This window comes from Rhinolophus sinicus, linkage group LG12, assembly GCF_036562045.2.
Source record: "Rhinolophus sinicus isolate RSC01 linkage group LG12, ASM3656204v1, whole genome shotgun sequence".
In the NCBI taxonomy this organism is placed as follows: domain Eukaryota; kingdom Metazoa; phylum Chordata; class Mammalia; order Chiroptera; family Rhinolophidae; genus Rhinolophus; species Rhinolophus sinicus.
In genome coordinates, this window is record NC_133761.1 from 14,280,122 (window position 1) to 14,297,994 (window position 17,873).

The 17,873-nt window shown below is 40.5% G+C and overlaps 1 protein-coding gene across 2 annotated transcripts in view; it reads left to right on the top strand.

The window, feature by feature from the left end:
• The window catches only part of SNTB1 (syntrophin beta 1), a 208,468-nt gene that overhangs the window by 122,107 nt on the left and 68,488 nt on the right, over nt 1-17,873 (top strand). For both annotated transcript variants that reach the window (XM_074317034.1, XM_019717404.2), the window contains one exon: nt 13,942-14,149. In XM_074317034.1, coding sequence (XP_074173135.1) covers nt 13,942-14,149 — 208 coding nt within the window. The remainder of the gene's footprint in view (nt 1-13,941; nt 14,150-17,873) is intronic.

Sequence of the window (17,873 nt, forward strand, 5' to 3'; positions counted from 1 at the left end):
GGAGAAACTGACTTTCTTCCCAACCTGTTTGGCCCATTGGCATTTAGTATAAGAATGCGAAAGATTGAATTTTGTGTAGTGTGACCTTTCGAAAGTTGGGACGAACATTTGCATTATTCTGATTTCCACCCTCTCTTGCAACCAGCACAGAATTTCATGACAATTTAAAACTTGTCAAGATCGTTCAGATATAATTTTTTTTTTTAAATAGCAATTTTGTGGGGACCTGATTTATTTGTTTGTGCTTGTTTAAATCCTTCAAGTTATGAAAATGATTATTGCTATCTACGAAAGAACTGAAAGTGTCTTTGAGCAAAGGTGTCCCAGAGAAAATAATTAAGAAACTGTCAATTCCATAAATACTTGACAGTGAATTATCTACAAAGGACAACAGTTGAGTATTTCAAAAGCAGAAAGAGCTACTAGCCCCACATTCAGAACTATCCCTCAGGAAAAATAAAAAGAAAGTTAAGTTTGTTTTCAGCAGACCATGAATTCTGTACTCTTTTCCCATTCTCTGAACTTGGATAAACATGGTTGTGAAGCAGTCTGGATTGCTAGGTCCAGTAATACTAGTACCTGCCAGTGTAACCTTGACTCGATCACTTCTCTCCACAAGTTAAGAGATTTCACCTTTGAAATGAGGGGTTGGATTAAATGACCTCTATGTTCCTTCCAGACTGCTTGTTCTGTTGCTGATTATTCATTTATTCATATATTGAACTAGCGTAATTTTGGTTTCTGCTGTTCCTCTCTATCTAGTTCTCCCTTGCGAACCAAAATTGCCTGTGGTCTTTTCCACGGCTTGCCTCCAAATTCCCTAGCTACTCTCTAGTCCCTTCATGTGGTGGAGCCTCTTCAAATGCTTCTCGTCCCATCCAATATATGTCTCCTCTTCGGGGCCTCCTTCTCTGCTGGGTGGCGGCTATTAATAACCCTTGTTGAAGGGTATTAGTGGCTAATGTGCTGCCTTCCATGGGTAAGACATCTTTATTTATATAGGGGCCTTAGAGATACAATGTTTTTGCCCTTTTCTTCTCCTCCCTCCTTGAAAAGAAAGACTTGGTAAAAATGAAAACTGAATGAATGAGTGATACTTTGGCCCTGGTGAAGTGCTGTCACTATGTGTGAGCAGCGGCCAACTTCACATAGTAAATTATTGCTTCAGTCATTTATTGAGAATTTAATGAAAGATTCCCTGCTCCTAAAACAGATACAAATTATTCTCTCATGTTAGGAATTTCTCATGTGATTTGAATGCTTAAGAAAGTGGGGCTTGTCCAAGATTGCTAGATTGTAATCTCAGTAATGACAGAAAACATAATTGTGTTGCGTTCCCCTTCTCTGCATGTGCCTAATGCCATGTCTAGCAGGACCTTGAAAAATATTTGATAAACTAACAAAAGAGAAGTCATCTAAAATTTTGTAAATGAGTCAAACAAATAAATCTTAGTATTTTACATGAAACTCTGATATAAATGAGCTAGATGGCATCCACTGGAGTTCTTACCTCTCAGACATCAGCACTTCAAATTACTATGCCTCGTTACTTTATTTCTGTGTCATCTTTTTTCCTCTGCTTTGCACATTTACAAGGCTGCCTGTTTTTACATCAAATCTGGGGAAGGCTCACAAGATCACAAATTGATGATTTTAGCCCAAGAAAATCATGCATGGCAAATTGTCTAAAATAAAATAAGCATTTCCGAGTTGACCACGATTACGCATTATCCATGGAAACTAGACTTCTCATGGGATATTCAAACATATGTGACTTATTTGATATACCAAGCTTATTACTTAGAACGGAAGTATTTTGAATAGAGAAAATGAACCTGAGAAAACAAAAGAAAAAAGAAAAAGAACCGAAATAATTTGTACTATAGAATTGAATGCCATTATTCAACACTGAAAGGGTTACCTTCTAGTAAGGGAAAAACAAAAATGTAAAGGAAGGCAGTTGTAGAAACTTGACAAGAAAGGGAGTCACCATAAAGATGGAATAAGCTTTGAATAGTAGACAGAGCCATCCATCCACTAAGCCCAGCAAATACTTACAGAGTACCCCCTCCATGTATCAGGCAGTGGGAGTAAAATGAAAATAATTCTGGTATACATCATGCCCTCAAGTAATTTACAGTCTAATGGGGGAGCTAAGCCTTATAAGAGTAATTATCAGAAGACCAAAAGCCAGGACTCTCTGCAAGGGCGGGACAATCAGGAGTAGTATAGGTGGCCTGTTTCTGGAGGGTGATAAGTTGAAATGCTTTCTAGAAATGTCAAACAGACATCATGAGTGCTGCCAATCCCCACTCCCCGGCCCTTGGTAGACATCAATAAATGATCATGAGATTTTCCCTAGCTGAGCCTAAATGAGACCTCAGGCTTTTTTTCAAGACATCTTTTCAGGTAGCCACTACCATTTCAAGCAACCGCTACCAATCAAAGTTGGCCAGCAAAATAAAACTTATGTCCCATCCTAGATAAGTGATTGTCCCAGCTCCAACTGAGAAAACTTGGCAACTTACAGTCTGCCTCACTCTTCTGAACAGGAGATACTCCCAAGATAATACTGACAAAACCTGGAGACTGAATGGGTACTGGGAGAAGAAGACAGGGGACATCAAGGATGATTGGGTGCTCCAACCTGGATTATCGGGAGGGTCCGAATGCTATTAAGACAGAATAGCCATAGAATGAGCAGACTGCTGAGAATAAGCTGGCGTATGTCTACACTGCAAATTTGAGGTTATAGCGAGACACCCAAGTGAAGCCGGAAATATTTACCCAAAGTCATAATGTTTCTCGCCAACTCTGACCCATTTTCAGTTTTTTGTTTTGTTGTTGCTGTTGTTGTTGTTTAATCTTAGTAACGGGCACTGTCATTCACTCAGTTGTCTAAGCCAAACACCTAGGCAACATTCTTTACACTTTTCTCTTCCCCACCACTCACAGCTAATCCATCTTGAAGTCCTATCCGTTTTATTTTCTATATATTTTTCTAATCCACCTACTTTATACCATTTCCCCCACTAGATATTGCATAGGACATACACTAAAAACTTATTCATTGTTTATCTGAAAGTCAAAATAACTGGGCACCCTATTTTTTTTATTTACTAAATCTGGCAACGCTAGCCCAAAATAATCTCATTCCAAAAAAGCAAAAAGTAGGTCAGCATTCAGGCTCTAAATGCTATTCTCTGGATTGGACTATGGGTGAAGTATTTATTTTGTCAGTGTATGGTACTACTGTGTTTCTCCGAAAATAAGACCAAGCCAGACCATCAGCTCTAATGTGTCCTTTGGAGCAAAAATTCATATAAGACCAGGTATAATATAATATAATATAATATAATATAATATAATATAATATAATATAATGTAATATAACATAATACCAGTCTTATATGAATCCTTGCTCCAAAAGACGCATTAGAGCTGATGGTCCAGCTAGGTCTTATTTTTTGGGAAACACGGTAAGTGTATGGATAATAAAGACAAGTGTACATTTACGTGACCCGCATAGCACCTTGTACATTTAGATGACTTTTCAAAAAATAATCATAATAATGAGTTGAGCAAGGTCAAACCACAGAATGTTTTGTGAGGTACAGATGAAGAGTGCAGTGGAAAGACAAAATGTTTTCTCTAGTTTGACATTAATTAGCCGACTCTTCTTCTAAAACTTTGATAACAATATCATTCCCCTAGGAAGGGCCGACGTGCTGAAATTCTTCACATATTTTATAAATTTATGTGTTACTGAAAAACTGAAATGTAGCCAACATGAGAGATACTGTCAGGTTCCCTGAGACGTTAGCAGAATACTCGATCACGCATGACCTGTTTTTGAAATGGGATTTTGAGCAAAACAGCAGAACACCTTTTCTGGCTTCTTTTCCATTAACTGCTCATGCTTGACACATTCCTTAGATGATCTCATTAGCTCCCATAATGGCAACCAGATTCCCAAATCTGCATTCGTAGCTGGGGAGGGTAGTTTCAGGTAGGAGAATCAACTCTGGCTAAGGATATGTAGGGTGCCAACATATTTTTCCAAAGAGTTCAGAGAGCCAGGCTAAGCAGCTCAACACTCAAACACATTGGGAGGGCTGTTCTAGAAAAAAATACTACTTAACCATCCCATAGCCCACACAACTGCCTCAGTTTACACCAATGACAACTCAAGACTGAAAAACCAATGCCACTGCTACCACTAAGGGCTGGATGCCTCCACCGCCATACTGTACAAAATATGGATTCCATGTACATTTATTTCCTCACATTGCCTCCATCAAAGTTGCCGTTTTCAGTGAGTGGCTCTGTGTCCCAACAGCAAGGAAGGCTGGAAACTCGAATTCTGGTTTCTACCTTGGGAAAGCTCGACTCATAATTTGGAAAATTTTCCAAATACACAGACAAGGAAGGATGTTGAAAGATTCTGAACAGCAACCAACATGAAAAACGTTCCCCTACTCTTAAGCAACACACCACACTTTACAAACACCCTAGTAAATAAAAGGTAGTGGTGAAGACCCAGGCTTTGGAGTCATAGGAACTGGGGTTCCAGTTCTAGCTTTGCCTCTTATTGGCTAGAAGATTAGTCAAGCTAACCCCTCTGAGGTACCATCTTCTCACCTGGGAAGGGGACACATTAATACTAGTCACCTCATAGGATGGTGGGAAGAATACAATGAGAAAAGGGAACATGTTTAGTGGTAGACTTGACATCCCCACAGGACAAGCACTTATCCTCATTATGAATATGTTTACTCCCTATCTTTTCATGTTTTCTAAAGTCTTTGAGTCACAAGCAATTGGGAGACTTTGAAAAGAATCTCTCTTTTTTCTTTCACGTTGTCTTTTTCACGAGAGTATTTTTTCCTCATGAATCATTTCACTGATGACATTATAGCAAAAGGTGTACATTTATTTTCTTAAAGAAACTTTTTCTAATATTTTTCTGATTACATTACCAAAAATTGGAAATGATAGAAAAGCAGAAAGGGGGGAATAAATGAAAAAATACCTCAAAAGTCCACTATCTAGAGAGAGCCACTGTTAATAGAGTGCCATGACTTCGTGTGTTGGGAAGTAGTTTTTTATCAACCATAAGAATCGCAGATTTATGGAACGGGAAGCAACTGTCAAGGCCATGTGTTTGAATTCCCTTTGATTCCTGGTGTTTGCTGTAAGCCCACAGGTCCCATCCTCACGACTACCTTCATTTGCATTTTCTCTGGCTTCACAGTGGAGGGGAACAGTCACTTGAAACCTTTGTTGCCAGGTTGCACGTTTTGTTTTATTTATCAATTTTATGGTAGGAGGCTTCCAACTTTTGTGTGTCAGCCTTGTGCTTCTAAACAGGGGGAGTAGAGAATGATGGGAAATATTATTTGGCTCAGTGGGAGCCTTTGAGAGAGTGAGAGAGGAAGAAAATTACTCTTTTATTGCGAGGTTTGCCAAATGATCTCTGAGAAGCTGTGATATCATTCATATGTGGTGCCAAGCTGGATCGAAACTGCTCATCTTGGCAGACATCTAGAGTGAGCGTCTAATTCCTCGGGGTTGGTACGGGCCTTTATCAGAAATAGTTCCATAGGCAGTATTTACATAACTGTGGTGGAGTGTGAGAATAAACACAGCTGTGGCATTGCCCTAAATATTTCTATTCAGCAGGGAATTAAAAGAGAACTTTATCGCTGAACTACAGATAAACACAATTCATCAAGCAGTGGTCAGTTCAACTGGGGAACAAAATAGGAGTTATAAAGACTGGCCTGCTGAAAATAACTCCAATCAGCCGTCCTGACTTTATTGCTTCTTTACTTACTCCCTTCCCCCTCTTTCTCAGTTCCAGAAATATAGGACTCAACAGGAATATAGGACTAGCAAGGAAGGTGTCTAGATTTTTTTTTTTTTATTGCCAAGAAGGTAGTGGAAGCCACTCTGATTTACTGAATGTAGGCCTACTATGGGCCAGCATGCTTCCAGGTGCTTTATAAATGTCCCTCATTCCAGAAGGGTTCCCTTTTTCTTTCTGGGTTATAGAATTCAATGTTGGTGAGAGTAAGGTGTTTTTGTTTTTTGGCCAAGGAGAAGCCTTTTTGACTGAAAATGAAGCATGATTGCCACAGTTCTAAATGATCTGCGTCTTCCAAGTTACTTTAAATATCTAAAAGTCTCCATTTATTTTAAGCAGTAGTGCAGTCCCCACCCAGCTATGCACAGGAAGATAGTTACTAGGTGTATTCGTTTTCTAGAACTTCTACATCACAATGGCACAAAATGGAAAGCTTAAAACATCAGAACTTTATTCTCTCTGTTGTGGAGGCCGTCAGTATGAAATCAAGTTGTTGGTAGGGTTGGTTCCTTCCAGAGACTTTGAGGGAGAAACCGTCCCAAGCCTGTCTCGCAGCTTCCAATGGTTGTCAGACCCTTGCATTCTTTGGCCTGTGGAGGCATCACTCCATTCTCTACCTGCATCTTTTCATGGGCCTTCTTCTCTGTGTCTCTGTGCCTTTTCTGTCTCTTATAATGGCACTCTTATTGGATGTTGGAACCACCTAATCCAGTGGGTAGATTAATGAGGTAAGGATGCCACTGCCAGCCTTACTTTAATTACTTCTGCAAAGATTCTATTTCTCAACCAGTCACATTCTGAGGTTCTGGACAGACATACATTTGGGCTGGGGGGGATACCAATTAAACCTACTACACAGGGTGAGCTTCTTGGAGACGGCACCAGCTACTCTACTTGCCTCTACAGCACCCCACCCATGCTAAACACCGGTGAGTGCTCAGGAATACTTGCAAACACAGAGTATCTGTGTGCATGGCCAAGAAATCGCTGCATGGTTCCAACTTTAATTTGTAACCCAGGAAATTTACTGGGATTTTCTGTTTCAATATGCACGCCATGTCTCTTTACTGAGAGTGTAATTAAGAGAGACTCAGTACAATACAAAATGCAATACAAAAGCACTGTATTCCCTAATGTGCCTCTACCCAATTACTGAGTCTACAGAAGAGGCTTAAAATGCCAAAAGCATAAATGACAACTACTAACATCAGGATATTTACAAGTCACAAAGCACTTTCAGAACTAGGATCTCATGTGATGCTCTTGTGACCCTGCAAAGGTTACTATTATCATCTTCATTACAAGCATTGTTATCACTTTCATCGTCATCATCACCATCATCTTTATTTTATAGGCAATAAAGAAGCTCAAGGCTCATAGAAGTTAAGTGACCTATTTGTGGTCAGTATATGAATCGGGATTTTCAGTTGCATTTGACAATAAGGGGAACATATGAGAAAAGTGCAAGGGCATACCTAGTGTCAGGGACGACTGGATCTCCGTCTCTCATCTCAGCTCTGCTTTCCTCCCCTCACTGGCCAGATGGCCTCATTAGATCCCTGATTATGTCTGATCCTCAGTATATATGATGAGAATGAACGTCTCCTTAGCAATTACTCCTGCAGAAGTCCTGGGTCTGGATCTCCACATTGGATCACACCTACAACCCTCAAACCATGAAGCCCCTGAGCCACATAGACTGAGAATAGGAGTAAAGCCTCTTAGCAGAAAAGCAGGCATGGAAACTGGGCAGACAGAAGCACAGTCACCCATAAGGAAGCATAGTTTACAAATGACAGAGCTTGGACTTGAGACAGGGTTATTTTTTCCAACAGGCCAGTTCTGCTGCTCTGCCTCCTCTTCCTTCTCCTCTTCCTCCTCTTTTGTTCAAATACAGTGAATACACAATGGGTTCACACGGAAAAAAAATTCAGAAGATTCAATGTTATACAGTGAAAAAATCTCCTTTCTAAACTTGTCCTCCTGTCACTCAATTTCCTTCCTAGTGGAACCCACCTGTACACCTCTCCAGGCATAGTCTCCATATTTCCCAGCATGCACATAGATCATTTTTACATCAGTGTCCTGTGCTGCTTTTTTTTTTTTCACTCCCATTGTATTAGGCATTTTTGGTTCCCTGACTTTAATAACTTCACCCAGCCAGCCACAGTGGCATATTCACACACCACTTAGTTATTTCCCCACTCTTGAGTTGTTCTGATGTTCCTTTTCTTCCTCTCCCTCTTCCTCCCTCCCCTCTTCCTACTTCATTTGCTCATTTTTATCTCCTTCCATACGTTCACAGATTGATGAAGTCATGATTGGAGTTGAAATTGATTTTTAAAAGCATGGGTTACCTGAAATGTTTGACCCTACCAAATGGTTCTTTGGGGGTAGGTTGTCAGCAAAATACTTCAGGAAAATAAAACCATGTCCCTTCTCGCTTTCACCCCCGTTGCCGCTGGTTGGCTTAGGCAGTTGAGGAAGCAAAGGGACTTCAACAGATGGTTGTAGCTCTGGTTATGACCACAATCATATCAACTGGTGCTCCTGAACTTGATCTCCAAACAGCGTTTTCAGTTAGAACAAAGAGGCAGATGGAAAAAGTGGTGATGTATTATCAGGTTTGCCCCAGATCTTTCAGTATCTCACAAAAGACTCATGCATCTCTTCCCAAAGTTGTTTTGTTTTTTTGTTTTTGTTTTTTTTTCCATTCCAGGTTGTTAGAAATAGTCCTTGTATAACTTTTTCATTTTTTCTGGGGCTTGCATTTTCCTCCAAGTCTAAGTGCTCTGAAAAAGAGTTGAGCCAGAGCCCAACCCTGGAAAACGCTGCCTGCCTCATGGGACCACTACCATTTCACTGTACACAAATTTGGGGAGACTATTCATTGTAAACTAGAATATAAACTAGAATTGATCAAGATCAGCTTGACACTGTGATATCTCATGCATATATTATCTCATTTAGTCTTTCCAGTGATCTTCAGAGGCAAGTGTATTGAGCCATTTTACAGATAAGGAAATTGAGGCACAGGGAGGTTAAGTAACTTGCTTAAGGCCTCATAACCAACAAGTTTTAGAGCCAGACTTAATCCAAAAATCCATGTGCTTCACAACTACCCCCGGCACACATGCTTTAAATTAGCAAGAAAATGGACTACTGGAAGAACCACTGCACAGCCAGCCCAGGAATGCAATTTCTTTCTCTATCTCTTCATACTCTAAAAAGCTTGTTGCACTGGATCAAATGTTGGTAAAATGAGATTAAACGACAAATTAGACCAAAGTATATGTATTTAGTTTTGTGCTAGGTAATGTGATACGTAATATATGTATAAAATCAGCCGTTGACCTTGTCTAGAATCTCAGAGGTTCTGGGAACTTTAGTGCCACCAGGCACTTATTGTTTGCTTTAGAACATAGAGCTTATTGGCATTAAAAGGAAGAGTTTGTATCCCTTTTTTCCTTCCCCTTTTGGGTTTTTTTGGGAGTAAAGGAAAAGCGAATGTTGATCATGGTATTTGACAATAAGGGGAACACATGAGAAAAGGGCCAGGATATACGAGTGTCAGGGACGAATGGATCTCCGGCTCTCATCTCAGCTCTGCTTTCCTCCCCTCTTGAAGGCCTGATGGCCTCATTAGATCCATGAATATGTCTGATCCCTCAATATATATGATGAAATTGAAATTCTTTCATTTATTCATGGCACAAGTAACTGACATCATTTCTGTGCCAGGACAACCAACAATGCTTAACCCACCATCATTTTTGGTGGTTTCATGCTGCTCCCGTAGCTGCCAACGAGAGGCTCTTTCTCATCCCTCTTGTTGTCACTGACCCTAATCTTGAGCCCACAGTCTGTCTCACTTCATAACCTGGAGTTCCAGCTCAGTCAGAAAGAAGGGTCTTCTTTTTCACCCAAATCAAAAAACTCTTTCTAGGTTGCTGGTTCACAGCCCCAAATACTCTCCCTTTACATCTGGAATAGACTCTCCAGAACTTTGCTTCATCCAAAGCCTCTCTGTGGTGGTTTCAATATACAATCCCAAATTCTTTGATTCTCTTCCTTTCAAGAGGTGAGGCCTACTTCTTTTCCTCACGAGTGTGCATTGGACTTAGTGACTCATTTCTGACAAAAATAATGAACCAGAAGTGATGGCACATGGCATTGAAGATCAGGTCATGAAAGGAATAGGCGTTCCTTCATGCTGTCTGGAGGAAAACCAGCTCCCATGTCATGAAGGCACTCAAGCAGCCTCTGGAAAAGCCCATGGGGCAAGGAACTGAGGCCTCCAGCCAACAGCCATGTGAATGCTCCATCTGGGAAGTGGCTCTTCAGCCCAGTCAAGCCTGCAGACGCCTGTAGCCCCTGCTGATATCCTGTGAAGTGACCGGAAGCTCCTGAGTCAGAACCACTCTCAGCTAAGCCATTCCCTAATTCATGATGTGCAGATACTATGAGGGAACCAATGTTTGGAGTGCTAAGCCACTTAATTACTCAGCAGTGGGTTGCTAATACACTCTTCAAGAGCCTCTGTTGTGTAGCCCTCCTGGTGACAATCACCTACAGGCATATCTATCCCTTTAGGGGAGTTTCTGCTTGGACTTAGAGAGGCCTGCCATGATCCTTAATCTATATAATTTGTGGAACATTTAAAACTTATATCCAGGCCTCAACCTCTAGAAATTCTTATTCAGTGGGTCTGGGATGGGGTCCAAGCATCTGTATTTAATTAAAATATTTAATTAAATGATTAAAAAAACACGATTTTAAGGGTTTCTGAAGAATGCTTTTGAATGAGAACATCTGCTTCCTCATTGACTCTAAAAGCCATGGTCTTCTCTATTCTGTGTCGTCTTCTGTGTTCTTTCGTTGAGGCTGGTTGGGTGTGGGGGAGGTCAATTCACCTCTCAGCATGTCTACCTCAGCCATTGGGAACCCTGGCAAGCAACCAAGCTCAGTGCTTTCTCTTATGAACCCATACAGCAGCCTTTCTCTGACTGGAATTGCATCAGATTTACCTGGAGGGTGTTTGCCGGGCCTCACCCCTAGAATTTATAATTCAGTGGGCCCAGAGTGGGAGCCAAGAATTTTCATTTCTATTAAGTCTCCACGTTATACTGCTACTGTTGGTCTGTGGCCACATCTTGAGAACCATCACTGAAAAAACACAACCTGGTATTTAAACTTTGCCTCAGAAATAGTCCAAGGTCCTCTCTATACTACAGGCAACAAGAACCAATGAAAACAAACAAAACCCCATCCACTTTTCCCAAGACAAAAGTAATCCATGGTGACAGAAATCCTAATAGTGGTAATTTTGGGGGACAGTAACTGGAAAGAGGATGTTAAAGGGGACCTCTATAATATTCTATTTCTTGATCTGACTGGTGGTTATATAAATGCGTTCTCTTTGAGGAAGCACATTTGAGCTGTACATGACAATTTGTGCACTTTTCTATCTATGTGTTATACTTAAAATCTTACTTAAAAATTAATAGTAATGATAAATACTGTCAAAAACCTGGAGCAAATGGGCCTCCTCTTCACTAGTCTGTACCTCTGTTTACAAGTCAGCTTTCCCCCAGGGATATCCTGGCAACCCAACAAAGAAAATATTCTTTCTTGCTTGCTTTTGTGCTGGCATTATTTGTGTGTGTGCGTGTGTGTGTATGTGTGTGTGTGTGTGTGGTACCTGGGGAGTGGTTGCTTCCCAAGCTGTCATTTCTTTAAAAACAAATCCAGATCTTTAAAAGAAAATATGGTAAAATAAATATTTGCCTGTTTTAAATTCTTAGAATAATAGATATTAATAGGATAATTTGAAATGCAAGTTCAGCTCTCATTACTGCTTTCCCAGAATCCTAGTTTGTGCAACTTTACTGAAGAGTAAGAACTTTGGGAGGGAAGGAAAACTCACTTCAGATTGACTGCCCATTTCTTTGTGAAGTGCCCAAGAGGCATGAGATTAATTCTCCCAGATGAGGACAAATGTCACTGAAAGAATTCCCTGTTTCATCACATAAAACCTTTGGAGCCTCAATGAGGAGTCTTGTTTTGCAAATTTCTTACCAGAAAAAAAAAAAAAAAGCTAATTATTGCTAAAACTCCCCTAGAGACATTCCACTTTCTACATCATTCTTTTTTCCACAATTTAAGTTTATGGGTAAAAAGGTTTCCTCAGTCTAAAAAGTTGGTTTCAAATGTAAATGAGGCCAGGTTACTTGGGACTTCTGATTTTCTTGTTATTTTGACACTCCGGAGCTTCGGGATATGTTTGCTGGTGATGATGCCCTTGAACAGCCATAGAGGACAATGGGTATTCCCCTGTTAGGTTGACCAGTCTAAAGGAGAGACATCATAATACAGTATTTGATTCATGGGCTTTTGAGCCTAACCAACACAGGTTTGAATCCCAGGTCTGGGGTAAATTACCTCTTTCTCTTTCCCTCCAAACTTCAGTTTTTTCTTCCATTAAATGGGATTAATAATATCAGACAGAGGGCTAGTAGGAAAATTACATAAAATAACATAAAAGGATTTAAATTTCTGCTTGGCACATAGCAAATGCTTAATGTAGCATAATTGTTAAGGGATGAAGGAAATTAAACAGATCGTTTTATTCAGATCCCCAATCCCTATATCTTTGTAATGCAAACATGAATGAATAAATGGTATTTATTTGCATGTATCCATGAATGAATAAAATGTATTGTTTCTCTCTGCAATAAAAATTATGTCTAAAAATTATAGACATGGAGGACAGGTTAATGGTTTCCAGGGATTTGGCATTGTGGTGCGGAAGGGAGACTAAATGATAGCTGGAGGGAGAGCTTTGTGGTGATAGACTAATTCTGTACCTTGATCGCAGTGGTGGTTACACAAATCTGCACGTGATAAAATGGCATGGAACTATACACTTACATGCTACCAATGTCACTTCCCTGGTTTTGATATTGTATTATAATTACGTAAAATATAACCATCATCGAGAAAAATTGGGTGAAGGGTATGCTGAGACCTCTCTGTACTATTTTTGCAACATGATGTTAACCTATAAGTAATTCAAAACAAAAAGTTAAACTAAAAAAAAATATCTATCTAGAATTTCCTCCTTTTACCACAATTACAGTATTCAGATCTCTCCTTCTGAATCCCAGGTGATCCAGTTGGAGTTCTGGCATAAACTTTCGTGTTTTGATTTTAAATATAACACTCACAGTGCATATGTCTCCCTATTGTTACCCCTTCCTAGGCCATTTCACTACTTTACTACTTTTGTCCAAGCGTTAAGTGGTAAGTAAATGTGCCACAGACAGGATTCCTAAAGAATGCAAAGTTTGGTCACCTTTAATTCTAACATATTCACAATTACCACTGAGCAGTGAGATTCAGCATGTGGCTAGATATTCCAATCTACTTCCTGCCAGCAGCAGCAAGGATATGAGTACATTATTAACTTTGTAAGCGGGCATTTTTCCGCCAAATCGCGTCGTAACGCAGGGCTTTTTTGACATTTTCTGGCCAAAATTAGACTTTCCGTAAAATATTCATATCTTTCAATCTATTTGATATTTTTCTATGAAACTTTCAGTGTTTTAGTTTAAAAAGAGGTCTCTATTTATTTACTTTGCAAAATTTTTGCCGGTTCCAACTAGAGGCGATATGACGAGTTTACTCGTTTCCCACAAACAATGTGTTAAAATACTCTGTGGATTGAGAGGTGAGAAAACTTCGTATCAGCTTACAGCTTGGAAGTCTTGATACGATACTACAAACAAGCCAGTCAGCTGAATAACAGGAAAACCAGACGTCCTTAATTCAGGTGATATGGTGGTTGGATGCCTATGCCCCCAGCACCTCGACCAATGACTGGGTCTTCAACAAATATTTGTGGGAGAATGAGTGAGTGAGTGAGTGAGTGAGTGAATGATGGGACCATTGAGGTGAACCATGCACAACTGACAGTCTAAAAGTAAGAGTAAAGAATGAGTTCACCTTTGTGGCCCAGGACTGGAAGAAGCGTGATCTGCCAGGAAACCTTCTAACCCTTCTCTTTGCTTCTCTAGGCAGCTTGAAATCCACTCTCCAGATGCTAAACATACGGTGATCTTGAGGAGCAAGGACTCAGCCACTGCCCAGGCCTGGTTCAGTGCCATCCATTCCAATGTCAGTGACCTGCTGGCCAGAGTGATTGCAGAGGTCAGAGAGCAGCTGGGGAAAACAGGCATTGCTGGGAGCCGAGATATCCGACACCTCGGCTGGCTTGCAGAAAAGGTAAGGAAAACATCCCCCCATAATTGTCGTTTTCCCCCAGGTTTCACCAGCACTGGAGCAACCATTGAGGTCAGTTACCTCATCCCATAGGCTGAGTCTCTCACTCACTGTCTATTTGGATTACTAGTCCGTCTCCAACCAGGTTGCCTCTGCATTTTACAGGGGTTGTATCTCAATCAACTTTGCTTCCCCCACGTATACTCCAACGTGTGGCAAATTGCAGGCGATCACTAATTGTTTGTTGAATGAATGAATGAATGAATGAGTGAGTAGATGAACAGTTTGATGCCCATATCTATACATGAAGGGCGGGAATAATAACTCAAACGCACAACAGAGCTGTTGCCTTGGAAGGTAAGGAAGTTGAAATTGTTGCTTAAAAGTGTTTGTGTGGGTTTTGACGAACCTGCTTGTTAATAACACAGATACGTTTACAAATAATAGCAATAATAATATCAGCAAAGATTTCTTTGAGCGAAGACTATGTGCCGACCCTTTTCCTATATTATCTTGCATTTTATCTGTACTCTTAAGCCAGCGGACCCTGAACGCCATCATTTTTGAACTCCTATTTTGAGCCAGGCATGGCACTAGGCGGGCATGGGGAGGGGTGTCTACTGAACAAAGACGTGGTGTCTGTTCTCAGGGAGGACAGCTGCTGTGGAAAGCACCTGGAGTCATATCAACACTGTCACTCTGATTTCTTTTCCCAAGCTATGTGATATGTAGAAGCTAGTAAAACTCATTTGATCTCCTGGGAGTTAACCCTTTTCTTCACTTCAAAGGACTGAGCCTTTGTCATTTTCCCTACACTTGGTTGCTATCTCTTTAGCTTGACCTCGAGTGCTCAGGAACACTGGGCTTTGGGGACAGTCTGACCTCCCAGTGACTCACATTCTAATAGGTGGTAAATGGGAATAATGATCACCACAATAACCGCTTTCCTGCCAGGGAACCATGTCACCTGAGAAGGCCCAGTTAAATGGCACTTGAAAATAATGCTTAAACACAGCATTTGGCTGTTTTTCACCATTGTTCTTTGTTTGTATCAGTTCATGCGTGGGGCTCAGCCACAAAGTTCAACACAAAGTGAGCTGTTCCGTTTGGTAGTGTCCCATCTCTCACAGATTGCAAAGGAGTCAAGGGACAAGGCAGGTGGTGGTAGCTCCAAAATCATAATAAACACAAACCACAGGTAGGCTCTTATGTGTCAGGGTTCTTGATGAAAACAACACTGCAAATCTGGATGACCTCAATTTTGGAAGTCACCGTTTCTAACATCTCCACTTTTTACTCTCTCCAAATATATGTATTTTTATTAGGAGAAGCCCTGTTACTAGCCAGGGATCTTTCATTTGCAAGTAACAGAAAGCTCAGCTTGGCTTAAGCAAAAAAAGGGGTGGTGGCGCTTCTGATAACTACAATGTCCCAGGATACGCTTCAGGCATGGGAGGATCAAGGGGTTTACATAATGATATTAGGTTTCCCTCTCCATCTCTTTGCACCTTTTCCTGTTTTCTTGGTTTATACTTAGGCAAGCGCTCTTCCTTGGCCTGACTATTCCAGGCTTGCATTGTTCCTTACAGCTGCCCATCTTTGCCCCCATAGTTCCAAACGAAGTGCTGAGATGAAGCCTAATTGGACTGACTTAAATCCTGTGTTCAGCCCCATGCTGAGGCTGAGGTCAGCCTCCTCTAAGCCATGTGCACTCAGAGATGAGGAGAGGTGGTTCTCCAATGGAAAATTAGGCTGCTGTGTAAAGAAAATACTAAATGGATTCTGGGGGAGCAAAAGCAACAGACATTCACTATAGAAGAAAAAGGGATGGAAAATACCCTCCCTTGGATATGGTCCTGAGTGAACTTAGAGACATGCCACATATTTCAGGGTCCTGGCAGAAGTTGGACGGCAAACTCAAAAGGGATGGCAAGGATTTACTGCAGGAAAAACTTATAAAGTGTGACCAAGGTAAGGGAAACCAATAAGAGATGGAGAAGTATTACCGAGTGAAAACCAGCAAGACTTATAAAAACTAGCAAGACTTGTAACTATAGGAAAGGGCCGCACACTTATAGCTGTGGTCTTTGAGAGAGAAACACAACCTCTGCCCGCTGATCTGCTGGTGTCTCCCATTGGCTGTGGCTGACCGGAAGCCAGAGGCAAAGGAGCCCCAGTGATGCACTCTGTGAAGGTCAGCCTTCCAGGACACAGAGCAGGATGGGAAAGGTAGAGCCTGACTCTGGAAGGGCAAAGGGAGGCTGCCCAGAATGCATCTCTCTCCACCTTCCAAATAACTGAGATGGTCTCAACTCCCAAAAGTATGTTTCTCTCATCTCTGTTAATACAAACGAGAATTAAAGTCATTACCATTTGGATAGTCGAAATATAGTAGTGGGTCTTTATTAATGATATTGAAAATTTTTCCAAAGGTTCCATTTTTCTCACATATGAATTGCCTGCATATGCCTTTTGCTTATCCCAAATTACCAGTAGACATGTTTTTAGGAGAAATAATAAAGGTGCATAAAACACTTTTTCTGTTTTTAGAATATTATTGTTCTTTGGATGTAATTTCAGATGACCATTACAAATGTCCCTTTCAATTGTATGATGTATTGTATCCATAAAGTAATGATGACTTATCATGGACAATTATCAGAAGTAAGAATATCTTTTATTGCCTTCACCTAAAACTTCCCAAAAGATTACCATGGATCAATTCTATGGGAATCAATTCAAACTGGAATCATTTTTGAATAAATATTTAATACTGAATCCTAGTGTGGAGACATATGAATGGTTTTTAGCAAAATGTTACAATGAATAGCAAATGCTTAATACTGTGGCTTTCTTATATTATCACAAATATTAGCAAATTTGCTTGGTATTTGGAAAGCTATAAAGTGTGATCCTGTATATATTCAGCTGTAATTTACCTTAAATTGATGTCCTTTGTCTTTCCCTGTACTGTTAATCTTTGATTTTGTGGACTACCAGTAGCACTGGGACAAGATTTGTACATATATTTAACTTCACGTTTTTAGAATTGGCATTTACATGAACTAAAACGATATGAAACAATAACAACTTCCGTTTTAAAGTCTAGTTCGATGCAAATCCTAAACCCTCTTCTACACTACACAGGAGTTAAACTTTATATTAACATTATTTTTTCTGTGAGATGGTCTGGGGACTGGAAGAACGGCTCCTACAAAATGGCCAGTTCTTGAGTCAAATGGGGAGAGTTCTGTGCTCTCCAAGAGAGGAGAATGAGCATGAGGAAAAAAAATGGAGGTAATGAATTAATACAGCTTATTGGGAGGGCAGATCTAAAGGGAGGTGATGCTTCATCCTGAAGGAAGGTAACACGCAAATCTGGTACCTTGGAGGACATCCAATTATGGAAGATCTGGAAAAGTGGAAAGAAGGTTTGATTTTGACTTTGTGGCCAGCAGGGAACCTTCCTATGCAAAATCAGAGAGAAGGGAATTTAGGAATGATTGCTATGGACTGAATGTTTGTATCCCCCAAAATCCATGTATTGAAGCCCTCATCCTTAATGTGATGGTATTTGTAGGTGGGGCCTTTTGGAGGTAATTAAGTTTAGATGAGGTCATGAGGGTGGAGTATTCATAAATGGGATTGGTGCCCATATAGAGGATGAAAGACCAGAGCGTTCTCTCTCTCCATCATGTAAGCAAGAGGGTAGCCGTCTACAAACCAG